General features: G+C 43.7%; 1 protein-coding gene across 1 annotated transcript in view; it reads left to right on the forward strand.

Moving 5' to 3' along the window:
• Positions 1-19,599, forward strand: part of LOC137623678 (mitochondrial inner membrane protease ATP23 homolog) — an 83,030-nt gene that overhangs the window by 25,945 nt on the left and 37,486 nt on the right. Inside the window, exons 4-6 of the mRNA XM_068354507.1 lie at positions 11,187-11,232; positions 12,116-12,197; positions 12,635-12,859. Of these exons, the coding sequence (XP_068210608.1) occupies positions 11,187-11,232; positions 12,116-12,197; positions 12,635-12,859 (353 nt within the window). The remainder of the gene's footprint in view (positions 1-11,186; positions 11,233-12,115; positions 12,198-12,634; positions 12,860-19,599) is intronic.

A 19,599-nucleotide genomic window follows, 5' to 3' on the forward strand; every position in this document is an offset into this window, starting at 1 on the left:
TATGTATTGGTTTATGGATGTACTTTTATTTCCCGGCCCGGGGCTTAACCTCGCTCCGGGAAATCAGACACCATGTGTCTTAATTCTTTGTTGCATCCTTCTTTATGATCCCGGCCCGACCGGAATGGATAGCTATACTCTAGTCTTAAGTTAGACTTATGTTTAGGCCCGGGTCCTCCGGACCCGCCCCTACTTAAGAGTATTATAGTTAAGCTCTAGTCTTAAGTTAGACTTATGTTTAGTCCCGGGTCCTCCGGACCCGCCCCTACTTAAGAGAATTACAGTTTCTCATATACTATTCTTTTTATAGATGGTGCATTGTCAGACGACGGCCTGTGCGGCTGTTCTTCATCAGCCTTGTGGCCATACCGTATGTAGGTCTCACTCCCTCTGCGGAGTTCAGCTGGAGGACATTGTGGTCTGGCACCCTGATAACTGTATGGTCTGTTTTGACCTCATCACCACCCTCGGATCTGATTCGGTGAGTCCCGTTGGCTATGTTGTCTTTCTAATTATTTTACCTTTTTTGGTATACATACACTATTTAGTAAGATTTCTATGGTCTTGAAGGACCGCCGGGAATCTTCCTTTCTGTAATTCCCACTATTATTTCAGGCATCCCCGGAGCAGAAGACTGCGGCTCGGGCCACACTGAAAGTATGGGTTGGGGGATTTGCCCGAAACGTGAAATCTAAACAGCCTTACGTCCTATCTGAAGACTACTGTGCCATGATCTACCCTAATGCCAAGTCTTCAGCCGCTGTGGCTAGGCATGTTGCGGCACCCATCATTGCCGACATTGATGCCACTATAGCGGGATTCATCGACCAGGAACAAGATCCGTTGGATGCCCCCGGAGATCTGGAAGACAATGTTGCTTCCTTGAACCTGGATGTTGAACCTATGTTGTTGGATGATCCGGATGCAGGTAGGGTGGTAAGTGAGGCAGGTGTTACCGGCGCTGAGATTCCTATCCTCAGCCCCGCTCTTTCTTCTTCATCTGATCTCTCTTCTTTCCATGGTTTTTCTGGGGACCGTGATTCGTCTCATCGATCACACCCGGTTCCCCCCAAAGATAAGTCTATATCTAGAACTTTGCCAAAAGCTCGTAAGCCCCACAAGGCTTCCCATAGTTCCAAGTCAAATACAAACCCGTCATCTAAGGCTTCCGGCTCCTCCTCTAAGTCTCACGACCCGGGAGTACAATCCGCCACTTCTGCTCCTAGCCCGGGCCTTTCCGAATCAGCCATGCTTCGCATTGTGTCGGAGATGCAATCCAAGATTGTGTCGGAAATGCAGGCCAAGATGGACACGATGTTCTCTAACATTGGTCAGAGACTTGGGGCATTAGAGCAGGGTGCTCCAGAGCGAGTTCAAAACTCTCTCATCCCGGATGCCTCTAAGCTTCCGCCGTTTACCAAGAATAACCCTTGGCGCATGGCTCTTCATTCCCCATTCTCAGACGGGATGTTAACATTGGAAGGTCTTGGTACTCGTCCTCTAGAGGATTTTGAATTCTTTCCTCCTGGTCTCGCATTTCCATTTCATGGTTATGCCAGGCTTACCGAGGAAGCTCTGGTTCGGCTGGATAAGGTCCCCAAAGAGACTGTCATTTTCCCAAAAGAACAAGCCCAATCTGTTTGGGCTAGGTTTCTGAATGATATTGGTTGCACCAATACCATGTTGACGCCTCATAAAAGTTCTTTCACAATGTTCTTAATGGACAAGAACACCGTGACTCCATGCGTCAATAAGGTGGCAGAGCTTGCTTTCCAATATGCTCTGGAGGAGAAGCCCTTGCCTCCCATCCGAGAGGTGGATCCGATCTCCCTCCTTCTTCCTTCAGGTAATGAGTGTTGGGACAATGTCCATACCACCTTTACTTCTGGCAAGCTAACAGCGGACTGTGCTTCAGTTATGTTTAGTGAACGGCTTCCCCGTCTCCCGGAATCCCTTATTAAACAGGAGTATGATTCCCGCCTACGTGTTGGTCGAACTTTGAACTTGGCCACGTCTACGGAGTCGATAGCCTTAACTTATGATACTGAGAGTATCTTTAAGTCTCTCAATAAGGCTACTTTGCAGTCGTTATATTTCGATTTATATGACTTTGCTATTGCTAAACGTAGGTGCCGCAAACACGTCCTGGCCGAGGCGACTATTAGGCACGAGCCGAATAAACTTATCCGGTCCTCTTGCTGGGGTTCAAATCTTTTCCCTGAGGATCTTGTGGAGGAAGTCTTGGCAGAGGCTACTAGAGTTAATCAGAGCCTTAAAGCCCGTTGGGGTTTGACTCCTAAGCGGAAATATGATCCCGCAAATTACCAAGCCCGGGGTAGGAAGAAGCTCCGCCCGTATACCTCCACCCAGTTCCGGCAACAGCAGAGTAGTTCGTCCGTTTTCCGTCAGCCTCTTCCTCCATCTCCTGCTGCTCCTGCACAGCCTTCCACCTCTCAGGCTCCTTCATCGGACGACTATGTCACCGTTCTGCTCCCTAAGAGCCAGCTTCCCGGTGCCTCCATCACCTCTCCAGCCTTTAACCAGTCTTATGAGGCTCAAGGCTCTTCCCAGAGTTATAACAGAGGTAGAGGCTACCACCGTGGTTCAAACCAGAACAGAGGTAGAGGTAGATTCTTTCGCAAGGGAAAGAACTTCCGAGGTGGACGTGGAGGCAACTCCTCAAGCCAATACTGAGGTGCAGCGGGTAGGGGGGAGGCTTTATGCCTTCCGCAACAAATGGAGGTTCAGTCCCTGGGCTTTCAGTATCATCTCCAAGGGACTAGGGTGGAGTTGGATTCAAGGACCTCCTCCTCCGAACAGATTTCATCAACATTCCACTCCGGACCTAGTCGAATTTGTCCAGGACCTGTTACAAAAGAACGCCATACAAGAAACGAAACACCTGAAGTTTCAGGGTCGGCTGTTCAGTGTCCCGAAGAAGGATTCGGACAAGAGAAGAGTGATTCTAGACCTATCCCTTCTCAACTTGTCCATTCAATGCGACAAGTTTCGAATGCTTACCGTCTCGCAGGTGCGGACCTTACTTCCCCGTGGGGCCGTCACCACCTCTATCGATCTTACAGACGCCTATTATCACGTCCCGATAGCGAGACACTTCCGTCCGTATCTAGGCTTCCGCCTAGGAAACAAAAATTACTCCTTCAAGGTGATGCCTTTCGGGCTCAACATCGCCCCAAGGATCTTCACAAAGTTAGCAGAAGTTGCTGTTCAGGAACTCAGAAATCAAGGGATTCAAGTAGTAGCCTATCTGGACGACTGGCTCATTTGGTCAGACACCTCCCAAAATTGCCTAAAAGCCACTCACAGAGTCATCCAATACCTTCAATCTCTAGGCTTCCAGATCAACTTCAAGAAGTCCCGTCTTCTTCCGAAATCAAAGTTCCAATGGCTCGGCCTGCAATGGGATCTTATATCTCACACTCTGTGTCTTCCCAAACCCAAGAGGTTAGAGATTGCAATGAACACCAAACGCTTTCTCAAAGACAAAGTAAGTTCCAGACGACTCCAAGAGAGGATCTTAGGGTCCCTTCAATTTGCTTCAGTGACGGATCTACTTCTGAAAGCAAAATTGAAAGATATCAATCGTGTCTGGCGTTCGAGGGCGAACCGGAAGCTCCGGGACAGGAAAGTCCGCCTTCCTCCCATTCTCCGGGAAAGACTTCTACCTTGGACAAGGGCCATCAATCTGTCAAAGTCAGTTCCCCTTCGATTTCCGCCTCCGAAGTTAGTCATTCACACGGACGCATCCCTATCAGGTTGGGGAGGCTATTCTCAGCTCAGGAAAGTTCAAGGTCTTTGGTCTCCCTTATTCCGCCAATTCCACATCAATGTGCTGGAGGCCATGGCAGTTCTTCTAACCCTGAAACGTCTCGCTCCATCCAAGAGACAACACCTTCGTCTGGTTCTCGACAGCGAAGTGGTGGTCCGCTGCCTCAACAGAGGCGGATCAAAATCAGGGCCTCTGAACCATGTTCTAGTAGCCATATTCTCCCTAGCAGCCTCGAACCATTGGCATCTTTCAGCTGTCCACCTGGCGGGAGTCCGGAACGTAGTTGCAGACGCCTTGTCCCGGACCTCCCCTCTAGAATCGGAATGGTCACTCGATCTAAAGTCATTCCGGTGGATTCTCTCTCGGGTTCCGGGTCTCCAAGTGGACCTCTTCGCCACGGAGTCCAACCACAAATTGAGAGTATATGTGGCTCCCAATCTAGACCCTCAGGCCTACGCCACAGACGCCATGTCACAGAATTGGGACATCTGGGAAAGGATTTATCTCTTTTCCCCGGTGAATCTTTTACTGAAAGTCCTAGACAAACTGAGATCCTTCAAGGGACGAGTAGCCTTGGTCGCACCCAACTGGCCCAAGAGCAATTGGTACCCTCTCCTGCGAGAGTTGAGACTACATCCTCACCCGATACCCAATCCGGTTCTGTCTCAGATAGTACAAACACGCATTGTGTACGCTTTCTCAAACATTCAGAGCGCCCTAACTTTATGGACTTCATGAAGTTTGCGGCCATGCATGGTGCCAATATCGATCCTCAAAACACCCTGTTCCTAGAATCAGATAAACGGGATTCCACCATCCGCCAATATGATTCTGCGGTTAAAAAGTTGGCTAAATTTTTGATAGACTCAGACGTACACTGTATGAACTTGAACCTTACAGTCACTTTCTTTAGAACTTTATTAGAATCAGGTCTGGCAGCCAATACTATCACCACTATTAAATCTGCCTTGAAAAAGATCTTCCTAGTGGGTTTTAACATAGACTTAACCGACTCTTTGTTAGCTTCAATTCCGAAAGCCTGTGCCAGACTGAAACCGGTTACTCGTCCTACCCCGGTTACCTGGTTCCTTAATGATGTACTCAAATTGGCTTCTGATACCATTAACAGTTCTTGTGATTACATTCCCCTTCTCAGGAAAACACTTTTCCTGGTGAGTTTGGCTTCCGGGGCAAGAATTTCTGAACTGGCAGCTTTGTCAAGAGACCCGGGTCATATTGAGTTCCTTCCTTTGGGAGAGGTCCTTCTTTCACCTAACAAATTCTTTTTAGCTAAGAACGAAGACCCTCAGAACAGATGGTCCTCCTGGAAAATTGTTCCCCTCACGCAAGATCCGTCTCTGTGCCCTGTTACTACTCTTAGGTCTTATTTATCCCGGACCTCCTCTAACTCCTCGGGGCCTCTATTCGTTAGAGAACAAGGCGGTACCATTACCATTAAAGGGATCAGGCAACAAATCTTGTATTTTATTAAACAAGCTAGCCCTGACTCTTTTCCTCTTGCACATGATATCAGAGCGGTTGCTACTTCGGTGAACTTTTTCACCACATGAATTTTACGGATCTTTCCAGATATACAGGGTGGAAGTCACCCTCAGTGTTCAAGAAACACTACCTTAAACATTTGGAAGCCCTTAAATTTCCTACAGTAGCTGCAGGGAGCGTAGTTACCCCCAGGTAACTCACATGTTAATTCCTTGTCATTTTATCTCTCCCCCTTACCTGCCTCATTTATACCCTATTTGTATTCGTTGGTTTCGCACCTGATTACTATTATTATATTTGTAAATTTTTGACTCCTGAGTATCTGTATATATCATCACTCACGGCATTATTATACCTTACCTTTTTTTGTCAATTGTTCTACCAAGTGGATTTATGTTCTTTTTAAGATACCCTTATAGCTGTTTTTGGCACTCATCTCTGATTAAAGCAACTTGTATTTCCCTTATGCTTATGTTTTTTCCTTTATTTTGCAAGTTTGGTGACATTTCTCTTGTATATATTCACTGGCCGGCACAGGTTCAAGCCCAGAAAAGGGATTTTGACGTAGGAAAAATCTATTTCTGGGCGAGGGACCTGTGCCGCCCAGTGAACCCTCCCAGCTCCTCTCCCTTGGAGTCCCCAAACTTTGGGTGCTAAGGAGTTGGGTTCTGAGCGGATGCAGAGTTGGTGGTGCCGAGTGAGGTTGAACGGCTCTCCTCTATTGGGGTCTTTGTCGTGGATGAATCTAAATAGTGCGGGACCTCTGGATTATACGCCCAATTCTATACCGACACCAATAGGTGAGCGAGCTAGTTAACCTAGCACTCCTTTACATTTTTACTCTGGTATATTTAGCAGTAAATTACCTAAGAATAAGTGCTAATAGGAGCTTATTCACTGGGCGGCACAGGTCCCTCGCCCAGAAATAGATTTTTCCTACGTCAAAATCCCTTTATTATTATTAATTTTGTTTTTATTATTGATGTTGTTATTGTTGTTGTTACAAGCTATGCTATAACCCTAGTTGGAAACGCAAGATGCTCTAAAGCCCAAGGGCTCCAAGAGGGAAAAATAGCCCAATAAAGAAAGGAAACAAGGAAATAAACAAACTAAAAGACATGTAATAGACAATCAAAATAAAATATTTTAACAGTAATAACATTAGATTATATATTTCATATATACATACATACATATACCATGGCACTTCCCCCAATTTTGGGGGGTAGCCGACATCAACAAAGAAACAAAAACAAAAAGGGGACCTCTACTCTCTACGTTCCTCCCAGCCTAACAAGGGACTCAACCGAATTCAGCTGGTACTGCTAGGGTGTCACAGCCCACCCTCCCACATTATCCACCACAGATGAAGCTTCATAATGCTGAATCCCCTACTGCTGCTACCTCCGCGGTCATCTAAGGCATCGGAGGCAGCAGCAGGGCCTACCGGAACTGCGTCACAATCGCTCGCCATTCATTCCTATTTCTAGCACGCTCTCTTGCCTCTCTCACATCTATCCTCCTATCACCCAGAGCTTCCTTCACTCCATCCATCCACCCAAACCTTGGCCTTCCTCTTGTACTTCTCCCATCAACTCTTGCATTCATCACCTTCTTTAGTAGACATCCATTTTCCATTCTCTCAACATGGCCAAACCACCTCAACACATTCATATCCACTCTGGCTGCTAACTCATTTCTTACACCCGTTCTCACTCTCACCACTTCGTTCCTAACCCTATCTACTCGAGATACACCAGCCATACTCCTTAGACACTTCATCTCAAACACATTCAATTTCTGTCTCTCCATCACTTTCATTCCCCACAACTCCGATCCATACATCACAGTTGGTACAATCACTTTCTCATATAGAACTCTCTTTACATTCATGCCCAACCCTCTATTTTTTACTACTCCCTTAACTGCCCCCAACACTTTGCAACCTTCATTCACTCTCTGACGTACATCTGCTTCCACTCCACCATTTGCTGCAACAACAGACCCCAAGTACGTAACTGATCCACCTCCTCAAGTAACTCTCCATTCAACATGACATTCAACCTTGCACCACCTTCCTTCTCGTACATCTCATAACCTTACTCTTACCCCCATTAACTCTCAACTTCCTCCTCTCACACATTCTTCCAAATTCAATCACTAATCGTCCAAGCTTCTCTTCTGTGTCTGCAACCAGTACAGTATCATCCGCAAACAACAACTGATTTACCTCCCATTCATGGTCATTCTCGTCTACCAGTTTTAATCCTCGTCCAAGCACTCGAGCATTCACCTCTCTCACCACTCCATCAACATACAAGTTAAACAACCACGGCGACATTACACAGCCCTGTCTCAGCCCCACTCTCACCGGAAACCAATCACTCAATTCATTTCCTATCCTAACACATGCTTTACTACCTTTGTAGAAACTTTTCACTGCTTGCAACAACCTTCCACCAGCTCCATATAACCTCATCACATTCCACATTGCTTCCCTATCAACTCTATCATACGCTTTCTCCAGATCCATAAACGCAACATACACCTTACCTTTTGCTAAATATTTCTCGCATATCTGCCTAACTGTAAAAATCTGATTCATACAACCCTTACCTCTTCTAAAACCACCTGTATTTCCAAAATTGCATTCTCTGTTTTATCCTTGATCCTATTAATCAATACTCTACCATACACTTTTTCCAACTACGCTTAACAAACTAATACCTCTTGAATTACAACACTCATGCACATCTCCCTTACCCTTATATAGTGGTACAATACATGCACAAACCCAATCTACTGGTACCATTGACAACACAAAACACATATTAAACAATCTCACCAACCATTCAAGTACAGTCACACCCCCCTCCTTCAACATCTCAGCTCTCACACCATCATCCATACCAGACGCTTTTCCTACTCTCGTTTCATCTTGTGCTCTCCTCACTTCATCTATTGTAATCTCTCTCTCATTCTCATCTCCCATCACTGGCACCTCAACACCTGCAATAGCAATTATATCTGCCTCCCTATTATCCTCAACATTCAGTAAACTTTCAAAATATTCCGCCCATCTTTTCCTTGCCTCCTCTCCTCTTAACAACCTTCCATTTCCATCTTTTACTGTCTCTTCCATTCTTGAGCCAGCCTTCCTCACTCTCTTCACTTCTTTCCAAAACTTCTTCTTATTCTCTTCATATGAATGACCTAATCCCTGACCCCACCTCAGGTCAGCTGCCCTCTTTGCCTCACGTACCTTGCGCTTTTTTCCACATTTTTCTCTTTATATTTTTCATACTTCTCTATACTATTACTCTGCAGCCATTCTTCAAAAGCCCTCTTTTTCATTTCCACTTTTACCTTCACTCCTTCATTCCACCATTCACTGCCCTTCCTCATGCTGCCTCCAACAACCTTCTTTCCACACACATCACTTGCAATCCCAACAAAATTTTCTTTTACTAACTTCCACTCCTCCTCTAAATAGCCAGTTTCTCTTACTTTCACTTCGTCATATATCATTTTCAACCTTTCCTGATATTTACTTTTTACCCCCGGTTTTATTAGCTCTTCAACCCTCACTACCTCCCTTTTACATCCACCTACTCTATTCCCCCACTCTTTTGCTACAACCAATTTTCCTTCCACCAAAAAATGATCAGACATACCGTTAGCCATACCCCTAAACACGTGCACGTCTTTCAATCTTCCAAACATTCTTTTAGTTATCAACACATAATCCATTAATGCCCTTTCTACTACTCTTCCATTTGCCACTCTTACCCATGTACAGTATACTTATTTTTATCTTTCTTTTTGAAAAAGCTATTACTTATCACCATCTCTTGCTCAACACACACATCTACCAGTCTCTCACCACTCTCATTTTCTCCTGGTACGCCATACTTCCCAATGACACCTTCTACCTCTCCAGCGCCCACTCTAGCATTTAAGTCACTCATGACAACTACATAATTCCTTCTACCCACCTAGTTAATTCATTCCAGAACTCATTCCGCTCTTCTTCACTTTTCTCACTACCTGGCCCATATGCACTGACAAACGCCCAACATTCCCTACCCAACCTAACCCTTACCCACATTAACCTAGATGATATCTCCTTCCATTCCACTACTTTACCTGTCATCCATTCACTCAGCAATAAAGCCACACCCTCTCTCGCTCTTCCCCTTTCAATCCCAGACACTCTACCAAACATTTCACCAAACATCACTTCACCCTTTCCTTTTATCTTCGTCTCACACAAGGCTAATACATCCATCCTTCTATTCCTAAACATACTTCCAATTTCACATCTTTTACTCTCTATCGTACTACATCCACGCACATTCAAACACCCCAAAACTAGAGTGCGGGGAGCAGTCACTCTCCCCCCAGCTCCATCTCTTTGTCGATGTCTCACAGGATGTAGATACAGGAGAGGAGGTTCCCAGCCCCCTCGTCCCGTCCCTTTTAGTCGCCTCTTACGACACGCAGGGATAACGTTGGCACTATTCTTGTTTTTATGCCCCCATAAAAACAAGAGAAAGCGAAATAAGATAGAACAGCTTGCCTGAGTGTTTTATTAAGCAAGAGAACTCTAATCCAAGACAGTGGAAGGTCATAGTACAGAGGCTATGGCACTACCCAAGACTAAAGAACAATTGCTTGAAATTGATCCAATCCAATGCAGTACTGTCTTGGCCAGTCAAAGGACCCAATAATTCTCTAGCAGGAACCCTGGCCAACCTACTACAGTAATACCTTGACATACGAGCATAATGTATTCCAGGACTGAACTTGGATGTCAATTAACTCGTATCTCAAGTCAATTTTTCCCATATAAAATAACTGAAAAAAATTTAATTCATTCCCGCCCTCTTAAAACCACCCAAATCCATTATATTACAATGGAAAAACATGCTTTTAATTGCTGTAATACTTTACATGCACTCACAAAATGACATAAATGATTGGTGGACTGTGATCAATAAAATGTGGCTTTATTATGGAGTACTTACCTTCGAGACAGATAGTAGCGGCTAACAGTGGTGTGTGCGGAGATGGAGGAAAGGAGAGAGAGTTAAATGGTACCATATATACTGTTTCTTACACATAGCATAACAAACTTAAAATTAACTTAACTGAACTTTTAAAATCTTTTATTCTTATTTACTTTTTATACTGTTTTATTTGTATTTTTTCATTGTTTGAGGATTGCACATAACATCGAGGTACTAGGCTCGTAATGGCATGCTAACTCACTTACGTGGACACCACACTCATGTTTCTCGATAATTTCAAGCTTCAGCTCTATCGTCATCATGATTTTTTTCTTCTCACTGCTAACATTACCCCTCCCTTTCTTATGACCCATCACTTATTATGAAGAATGTTCACAAATAAACAGTTAAAATCACGTAAATAACACAAAGACAACATCAAAGTCGATGATTACGTGAAATGAACGAGTGATGCGGGCTTAGAGTACTCGCAGGCGCTCGGCCACCTAGCGTCAGCATCTATAAGCGAGCTCGTATCTCAAGTTTGTGCTCGTATCTCAATGCAAAAATTTGCTCGCCGGCTTGCTCGTATGGTGGGGGGGGGGCTTGTATGGTCATTGTATCACTATACCATATTTATTGTAGTTTTCTTAGATATTAACAACTGTTGGTATAAAAAAAATGAATGAAGAACATCCTGTGGCTTAAATGACAATTTCAAGTTTGCATTGATATACAATACAGTACTGATAGTTTAACTTCATAAGAAAATAATTTGGTTATTACTAGTATGTCAAGCCTTGCATTTTGCTTTTAAAGCGTATCACAAAAAAATAAGTTAAGCTTGATTTTTTTAAAATTATTATTTTGTACTGTATTTGCAGGTCCTGCTGTGAAACTCATGTTGTCAGCATTGAAATCATCTGGATGGTAAGTCAACTGCTTAGGTGGAACAGTTTTTGGCTGTGATCTTAATGAAAAAAAAGAGCTGTGATTAAATATAGTTCAGTAGGCCTACTTCCTGAGTTATTTAAGTTTGTAAAGTCACACAACATAAATTATACCATCACAAAACAGACTACATACTCTAATCAAAGGTTTATTTGGCATAAAACTGTAGTATGAATGGTTTTGAGTTTTATTTTTTTAGTTTTTTCTTCCTTATTGATCTTTAAATTAATTTTTTCTTTATCCTTTTGTTTTTACACTACAGTATTCTGAAGATTTTTTTTTTAGTATTATCAGGACACATTGTAGTTTGAATTTAGTGTACAGTATTGTATTTGTATATACTCAGTGAACTAGTGATACTCGGTGAAAAATTCATCTCTAATACAAATACTGTACTATGCTTTTATTTGCATTTTTATTTAGTTTGCCTATCCTTGTTTCATATCCTCGAGTATATAACTATTGTTTCTGCTTTTTATCTAAATTTTGAATGCTTATGCTGAGTTAGCTAACTCAGCAAAATATAGGGGCATTTCACTTCAACAATTAATAAGGAAGCACCTTTGTGCTTTTGTTTTTGTTCCATATTTTCCTCAATATTCTTCAGTCTCCTTTAGAAAATGCTGACAATATAATACTTAAAGAGATCACAATATCCAAAGATTATGAGGAAATTTGGTATATTTATAAGTGTACAGTAGAAGGTTTTTTTTTTATGTAGTCACATTCACAGTAATTTATGATTGGCATAGATAGTTATTTTTAATGTAAAAGTTTTTTGGGTTTTGCAAAATGCCTTTTAAATATGAAGGTTATCTCTTCCTGATAAATGAAAGAATAAATATGATTTTGTTATTTCTAGTGAAGTTGACCTTACCAGGCACATCTCATGTGAGGTTTGTGACGTTTCAGTGAGTGGGGGTTATGATCCAGAACTGAACCAGGTGAGGAGTTATTCTAGATCTGCAAAATGTCCAAAAGTATCAAGTTTGCCATTATATAATTATTTGTATTATGCTATTTTTGTGATGAAGAAGGGAGACAGTATGTCTTGTTGTCATGGAGCTTCTATGAAAAAATCTCGGTTCCAGTTACCGAGTTTTAAATCTTAAGAACAGTACAATACAGTATATTAGGTAATGCTGATTGGTGCTGTATGTGTACGGATGTTTTATTCAATAGTTTTATTTATGAACACATGGGTTCTGTTCTCCATCAAGTAGTTGGGAATAAATATGGCAATGACTTGTCTTTTTTGTATATAATGAAGCCATCCCTCCTCATTAGAAATTGTTTATTGGTAGAAATAAAGAATTGAAATAGTGTAATCTTTACGTTATCGCCTAATTTTGTTTAAACTGAAACAATTTCCCCATTGCAGGTGGTCATCTGTCAAAATGTGGCGAGGTCTGAAGGTCTTACCCAAGGAGTTCTTACTCATGAACTGATACACATGTTTGATTATTGTAAACATAAATTAGATTTCAAGAACTTAGACCATTTGGCGTGCACTGAAATCAGAGCGGCTAATCTAACACATTGTTCCTTCATGTCAGCAATGTTTCAGGGAGATGCCTCACCTTTCAGAATTGCTAAAACTCATCAGGTAAGATATTACTATCTAGTTCATGTTCATAGCTATTTTGGTTTTAACTCTTATCTCATGTTGCTTTATTATTATTAATATTGTTATTTTTATTGTTACAATACTGTGTAATTATTTTTACTATTAGCAGAATGTCACATAACAAAAGACCCCAATAGAGAAATCAGCCCAGTATGGAAAAAATATGGAATATATTTTCATTGAGAAAAACCAAAGCAAAATAATTAGGGTGAATAACAAGAAAAAGTAAACTTTATTAAACCAATAAACAGAAATGAGAAGTGAGTCCACTCAACAACATGATATTTTAATTATAAAATAAATTTTTGAATATACTTACCCGGTGAATATATAATAGCTGCTGCTCCAGCGGCTCGACAGAAAACACACACAAAAACTCGCGAGCGATCGCTATGAAGGTTGCGGGTGTGCCCACCAGCGCCAACTATCGGCCAGATACCGTATATACATGTAAACAGACCCAATTTTTTCTCATCCCGCTGGGTCTCTATCGGGGAGGAAGGGGGGGCCTTTAATTTATATATTCACCGGGTAAGTATATTCAAAAATTTATTTTATAATTAAAATATCATTTTTAAATATTTAACTTAGCCGGTGAATATATAATAGCTGATTCACACCCATGGTGGTGGGTAGAGACCAGAGTTAATTAAGTTTACAGCGTATATGCCTAATTAGAGTTTTTGACAGTTATATCATAACAAAACCCAAATATATAAAGGTACCTGGTAAGGAAGTTGACTTAGACGATTACTCTGCCTTATTAGTCTGTCTTCCTCACGAAGCCCAGCGATCCTCTTAGGATGCTGAAAGATTCCCAGGAGCTGAAGTATTAAGGGCTGCAACCCATAAAATAGGACCTCATCAAACCCCTAATCTGGGCGCTCTCAAGAAATGACATTTGACCACCTGCCAAATCAACCAGGATGCGAAAGGCTTCTTAGCCTTCCGTACAACCCAAAAACAAGATTAAAAACATTTCAAGAGACAGATTAAAAGGATATTGGAATTAAGGGAATGTAGTGGTAGAACCCTCACCCACTACTGCACTCGCTGCAACGAATGGACCCAGTGTGTAGCAGTCCTCGTAAAGAGTCTGGACATCTTTTAAGTAAAGTGACGCGAACACTGACTTGCTTCTCCAAAAAGTCGCGTCCATAATACTTTGCAGAGATTTATTTTGCTTGAAGGCCACGGAGGTTGCTATAGCTCTAACTTCGTGCGTCTTAACCTTAAGCAAACATTGGTCTTTCTCATTCAAGTGAGAATGAGCTTCTCGTATTAAAAATCTGATAAAATATGACAAAGCATTCTTTGACATAGGCAATGATGGTTTCTTAACTGAGCACCATAATGCCTCAGATTTACCTCGTAATGACTTAGTACGAGCTAAATAGAACTTAAGAGCTCTAACAGGACATAATACTCTTTCCAGTTCGTTGCCTACGATCTCTGATAAGCAAGGAATATCAAAAGATTTAGGCCAAGGACGAGAAGGCAGTTCATTTTTGGCCAGGAAACCAAGTTGAAGTGAACAAGTGGCTTTTTCTGTAGAAAAGCCGATGTTCTTACGAAAGGCATGAAGTTCACTGACCCTTTTAGCCGAAGCCAAGCACACTAGGAAAAGTGTCTTGAGGGTGAGATCCTTCAGGGAGGCTGAATGTAATGGCTCAAACCTGTCTGACATGAGGAACCTTAGGACCACGTCTAAGTTCCATCCAGGAGTTGACAAACGACGTTCCTTAGAGGTCTCAAAAGACTTAAGGAGATCTTGGAGATCTTTATTGTTGGAAAGATCTAAGCCTCTATGTCGAAAGACCGAAGCCAACATGCTCCTGTAGTCCTTAATCGTGGGAGCTGAAAGGGAGCGAACCTTTCTCAGATGTAAAAGAAAATCTGCGATTTGGGCTACAGAGGTACTGGACGAGGACACATATGCTGACTTGCACCAGTCTCGAAAGACTTCCCACTTCGACTGGTATACTCTAATGGTAGAAGCTCTCCTAGCTCTTGCAATCGCACTGGCTGCCTCCTTCGAAAAGCCTCGAGCTCTTGAGAGTCTTTCGATAGTCTGAAGGAAGTCAGACGAAGAGCGGGGAGGCTTTGATGGACATTCTTTACGTGGGGCTGACGTAACAGATCTACCCTTAGAGGAAGACTTCTTGGAAAGTCTACCAGCCATTGAAGTACCTCGGTGAACCACTCTCTCGCGGGCCAGAGGGTAGCAACCAACGTCAACCTTGTCCCTTCGTGAGAGGCGAACTTCTGCAGTACCTTGTTGACTATCTTGAATGGTGGGAATGCATATAAGTCCAGAAGAGACCAATCCAGTAGAAACGCGTCTATGTGGATTGCTTCTGTATCTAGGACTGGAGAGCAATAGATTGGTAACCTTTTGGTCAACGAGGAGGCAAAGAGGTCTATGGTGGGTTGACCCCAAGTAGCCCAAAGACTCTTGCCCACGTCCTTGTGGAGGGTCCATTCCGTGGGTATCACCTGACCCCTCTGACTGAGACAGTCTGCCAAGGCGTTCAAGTCCCCCTGGATGAATCTCGTCAACAGGGAGATGCCTCGATTTCTTGACCATAAGAGAAGGTCCCTTGCGATCTCGAGCAGCGTGAAGGAGAGTGTGCCTCCTTGCTTGGAGATGTACGCCAAAGCTGTGGTGTTGTCTGAGTTGACCTCTACCACTTAGTTTCGAAGAAGCTTTCGAATATCATCAAGGCCAAGTGGACTGCTAATAGCTCCTTGCCGTTGATGTGCATACTCTTCTGACTTGAGGTCCACAGACCCGAGCATTCCCGACCGTCCAGGGTCGCACCCCAACCCAAATCCGACGCGTTTGAGAACAACACGTGGTTTGGGTTCTTGACTGCTAGGGATAGTCCCTCTCGCAGACTGATATTGCTGTCCCACCATTTCAGGCATGCCTTTACTGGTTCGGAGACTGGGAATGATACCGTCTCTAACGTCTTTTCCTAGTTCCATTGAGAGGCTAGATGGAACCGGAGAGGCAGAAGGTGTAGTCTCCCTAGTGAGACAAACTGCTCCAGGGATGAGAGAGTCCCTACGAGACTGTTCCAACTCCTGACTGAACAAACGTTCTCTTTTCAGCATTAGTTGGACTTCGAGCAGGGCTTGTTCTATTCGGTGGCAGACGGAAAAGCCCGAAAAAACTGGACTGCGAATCTCCATCCCCAAATATAGAATAATCTGGGATGGTATCAGTTGGGACTTTTAGGTTGACCAAAAGTCCCAACTCCCTGGCCAGACTCAACGTCCAATGTAGATCCTGCAGACAGCGAAGACTGGACGATGCTCTGAGAGGCCAGTCGTCCAAGTACAGGGAGGCTCGGATCCCCGATAGATGGAGGGATTTTGCCACATTCCTCATGAGCCTCGTAAACACGAGAGGAGCAGGACTGAGGCCAAAGCACAGGGCTCGAAACTGGTACCCCACATTCCTGTAAACAAACCTCAGAAACGTTGGGAATCCGGGTGTATAGGAATGTGGAAGTATGCCTCCTGAAGGTCGAGAGAGACCATCCAGTCGCCTTCCATTAATGCTGTCAAGACAGCCTGGTAGACTTCATCGTGAAGTTTGTCTTGACAATGAACACATTGAGCGCACTTGCCTCTTACGTACTCCTGCAGTGAACGTGGCTGCCAGATCATTGGAGCCATCCCTGAGGGACTTGTTCCTGCATAGAACGTGGCTGTCAGATCATTGGAGCCATCCCTGAAAGCCTTGTTTATGCATGACATAATTGTACAGTAAAACTTCAAACGCTCGAAAAAACTCCTAACAGGAGATGGTCTAGCTCTGAAGTCGACCATAAAATCTTGGAGCGTCTCATGGCCAGACGCCAGGGAGAGTCTATGAGGTTTGAGAAGTCTATCTGGGCAGAGGCAGGAACTCCCAAGCCGAGAACTTCTCCCGAGTCATATCAGACTCTCGCTCTATAAGCCAGCTTAAAAGTAGGGAAAACAAAGGCTGTCTCCCCCAAACTCCTCCTGGTGATAAACCAGTCGCCTAGCAAACGTAAAGCTCTCTTAGAAGAGCGAGAGAGCACTAGCTTATAAAACAACGGCTTCGAAGTAGCTAGGCCTAGTGTAAACTCTGACGTTTAGGCGAACGAGGAGCAGCAGTTACAAAAAGATCCGGACAAAGATCCTTAAAAATCAGCATGATTTATTTAAAGTCCATAGAGGGCTGAGCAGCTTTAGGCTCCTCTCCGTCTGACAGAGTCCTCAAGGGAATATCAGTAGAAGGGGGAACAGCAACTTCCTCATCTGAAGGAACCTTGTCTGACAATAGCCGAGTCTCAAGCAAGGGAGAGACCTGCCGTGGTGGCAATGCTTGACAAGCAGAGTCCACACGCAAAGGAGCAACAGTAGCAGTCAAGGACGCTATGTCATGTAACTGCTTAAAGGACTGACCAGCAACAACCAACAGGTGCGGGAGGACGCTCGACGTCAACTCGAGACTGCCTTGACTGCCTAGACTGAGCAGTCAAAACAACTCTTGACTGCGGTGCTTGACGCTCAACGTCAAAACAAGTCAACTTCGCTGGTTGGCGAACGTCCTGAACGTCAACAAGAGCATGCGGCAGCGGCTGAACGTCCACAAGCGGCTGAAAGTCAACACTGGACTGCATCGAGTGAGGCTTTACAAAACGTGACTGACGTGACTTTGTAACGTCAACGTCAACAGGACGAGCAAAGGTTCGTTGGGGCGGCTGACGGCCAGGATCTCGATCAGCTAAGCGGCGAGGATCATCGTGAACCTGCTCAGCAGAATAGTCCTCCATAAGAGAGGCAAGCTTATTCTGCATGTCTTGCCGTACAACCCATTTAGAATCAACGGGAATGGTTGCGGTAAGAGACGAGGGTAACGTCTGTGACTGCAAAACCTTGCCTACAAAAAGACTCTCGGAGCCTGTGTTACGCTTTTGTTTAGGCGGCGAGCAGTCTTCCGTTGACTGCATAGGGTCAGAGCTGTCCTAAAGGCTGCAAGCAGGACGCTGGACCTGTCCTGAAAGGACTGACTTTCGCTTAAAGGGCCTCGAAACCTTGTTCCACGGTTTCTTATGCGAAAAGCCTTCGGATGACGAGGAGAAAATCGTCTTTCTCGTCTTATGGTAGGGGCGATCTTGGTGAGATACGCCTGATACCATAGAGGGAACGTCTGTTCGCTGATCAAGGCCTCTCAAACCCATAAGTCGTACGACATTACTTCTCCCCTGGGCTTGGGAGCTTGCAAGAGGTCTCGGACTAGGCGAACGACAGGCACGAACAGACGAACCCTCGGTCGCAACACTGATAACACTTTGTGCAATATCACTTTATCACTACGATTTTCTGTTTTGCACTTATTTCATTGAAATCGAATTTTTTAACAATTCACATTAGGTATGAATAAAACTGATTTCTACCTGAAGCACGCAATTCTACCCTCATCAAAAGGTTATACAGTGATACCTCGGTACTCGACCATAATCCGTTCGAGATCCGTGTTCGACCTCCGATTTGTTCGAGTACCGAATTTTTTTTCCCCATAAGAAATAATGGTATATATTCTATTCCGTTCCCAAGCACTCGAACAGGCCCAAAATATTAATAAAACGTGTACCTAAACAACAATAATTATCTAAATGTGTATGAAATTGGTCAGAAAATCCTATAAAACAATTTTAAACCATTTACTGTACTAAAATAAAACAATTTTAAACCATTTTCTGTACTGTAGTGAACATACCTTTGAGCAGCGGTTCGATGGCATACAGGGATGGATGTGGAGAGGATGGAAGGGGGAGGTTACTGCTTGGAAGGAGAGTCCCCTTCCATGATGTGGCGGGGTAGTTCTCCTTCAGGAGTTGTTTCTCTCTCCAATGAAAGGGTGGGCAGATCTATTTCAGGGGTTTCTTCTCTTCTTTGTCTCTTCTTTGGAGGAGAAACAGGCTTTGATGTAGCAGCTTTCTTTTCTTTTGTGAAAAACTGGTCTATTGTTAATTGTTTCTTCCTCCTCTGCAGTATTCTTCGAAAATGATACATGACACTATCATTAAACATATGCACTGCCCGGTTTGCTACTGCAATTTCTGGGTGGTATTTTTCAGCAAAAGCCTGCACATCTGCCCACTTGGAACAAATTTCATTGATGAGAGAACTTGGAACATCCTCCCTTACCTCATCCTCTTCTGAAGATTCCTGCTCCACAATCAGATCCTGCTGCTGTTGTTGTTGCAGGTGCAACAATTCCTCCACAGTCAACTCGGTAGAATGGCTTTCTACAAGCTCATCAATATCATCCTTGTCGACCTCAAGCCCCAAACTCCTGCCCATGACAACAATTTCCTCAACGACATCAGTGTCATCAGAAATTACAGGGGTAGCAGTGCTTGGACCCGCCTCTGGTTGGAAACCTTCAAACTCCCTCTCTGTGACACATGATGGCCACAGCTTACGCCAGGCAGAGTTCAATGTCCTATAGGTCACACCTCGCCAAGCTTGGTCAATCATGTTAACAGAGTTGAGGATGCTGAAGTGTTCCTTCCAGAATTCCTTTAGGGTCAACTTCGTGTCACTGGTCACTTCAAAACACTTTCTGAAAAGGGCCTTGGTATAGAGTTTTTTGAAGTTTGAAATGACCTGTTGGTCCATGGGCTGGAGTATGGGAGTAGTATTGGGGGGCAAGAATTTGATTTTGATAAAGCTGT

This window comes from Palaemon carinicauda, chromosome 30, assembly GCF_036898095.1.
Source record: "Palaemon carinicauda isolate YSFRI2023 chromosome 30, ASM3689809v2, whole genome shotgun sequence".
NCBI lineage: Eukaryota > Metazoa > Arthropoda > Malacostraca > Decapoda > Palaemonidae > Palaemon > Palaemon carinicauda.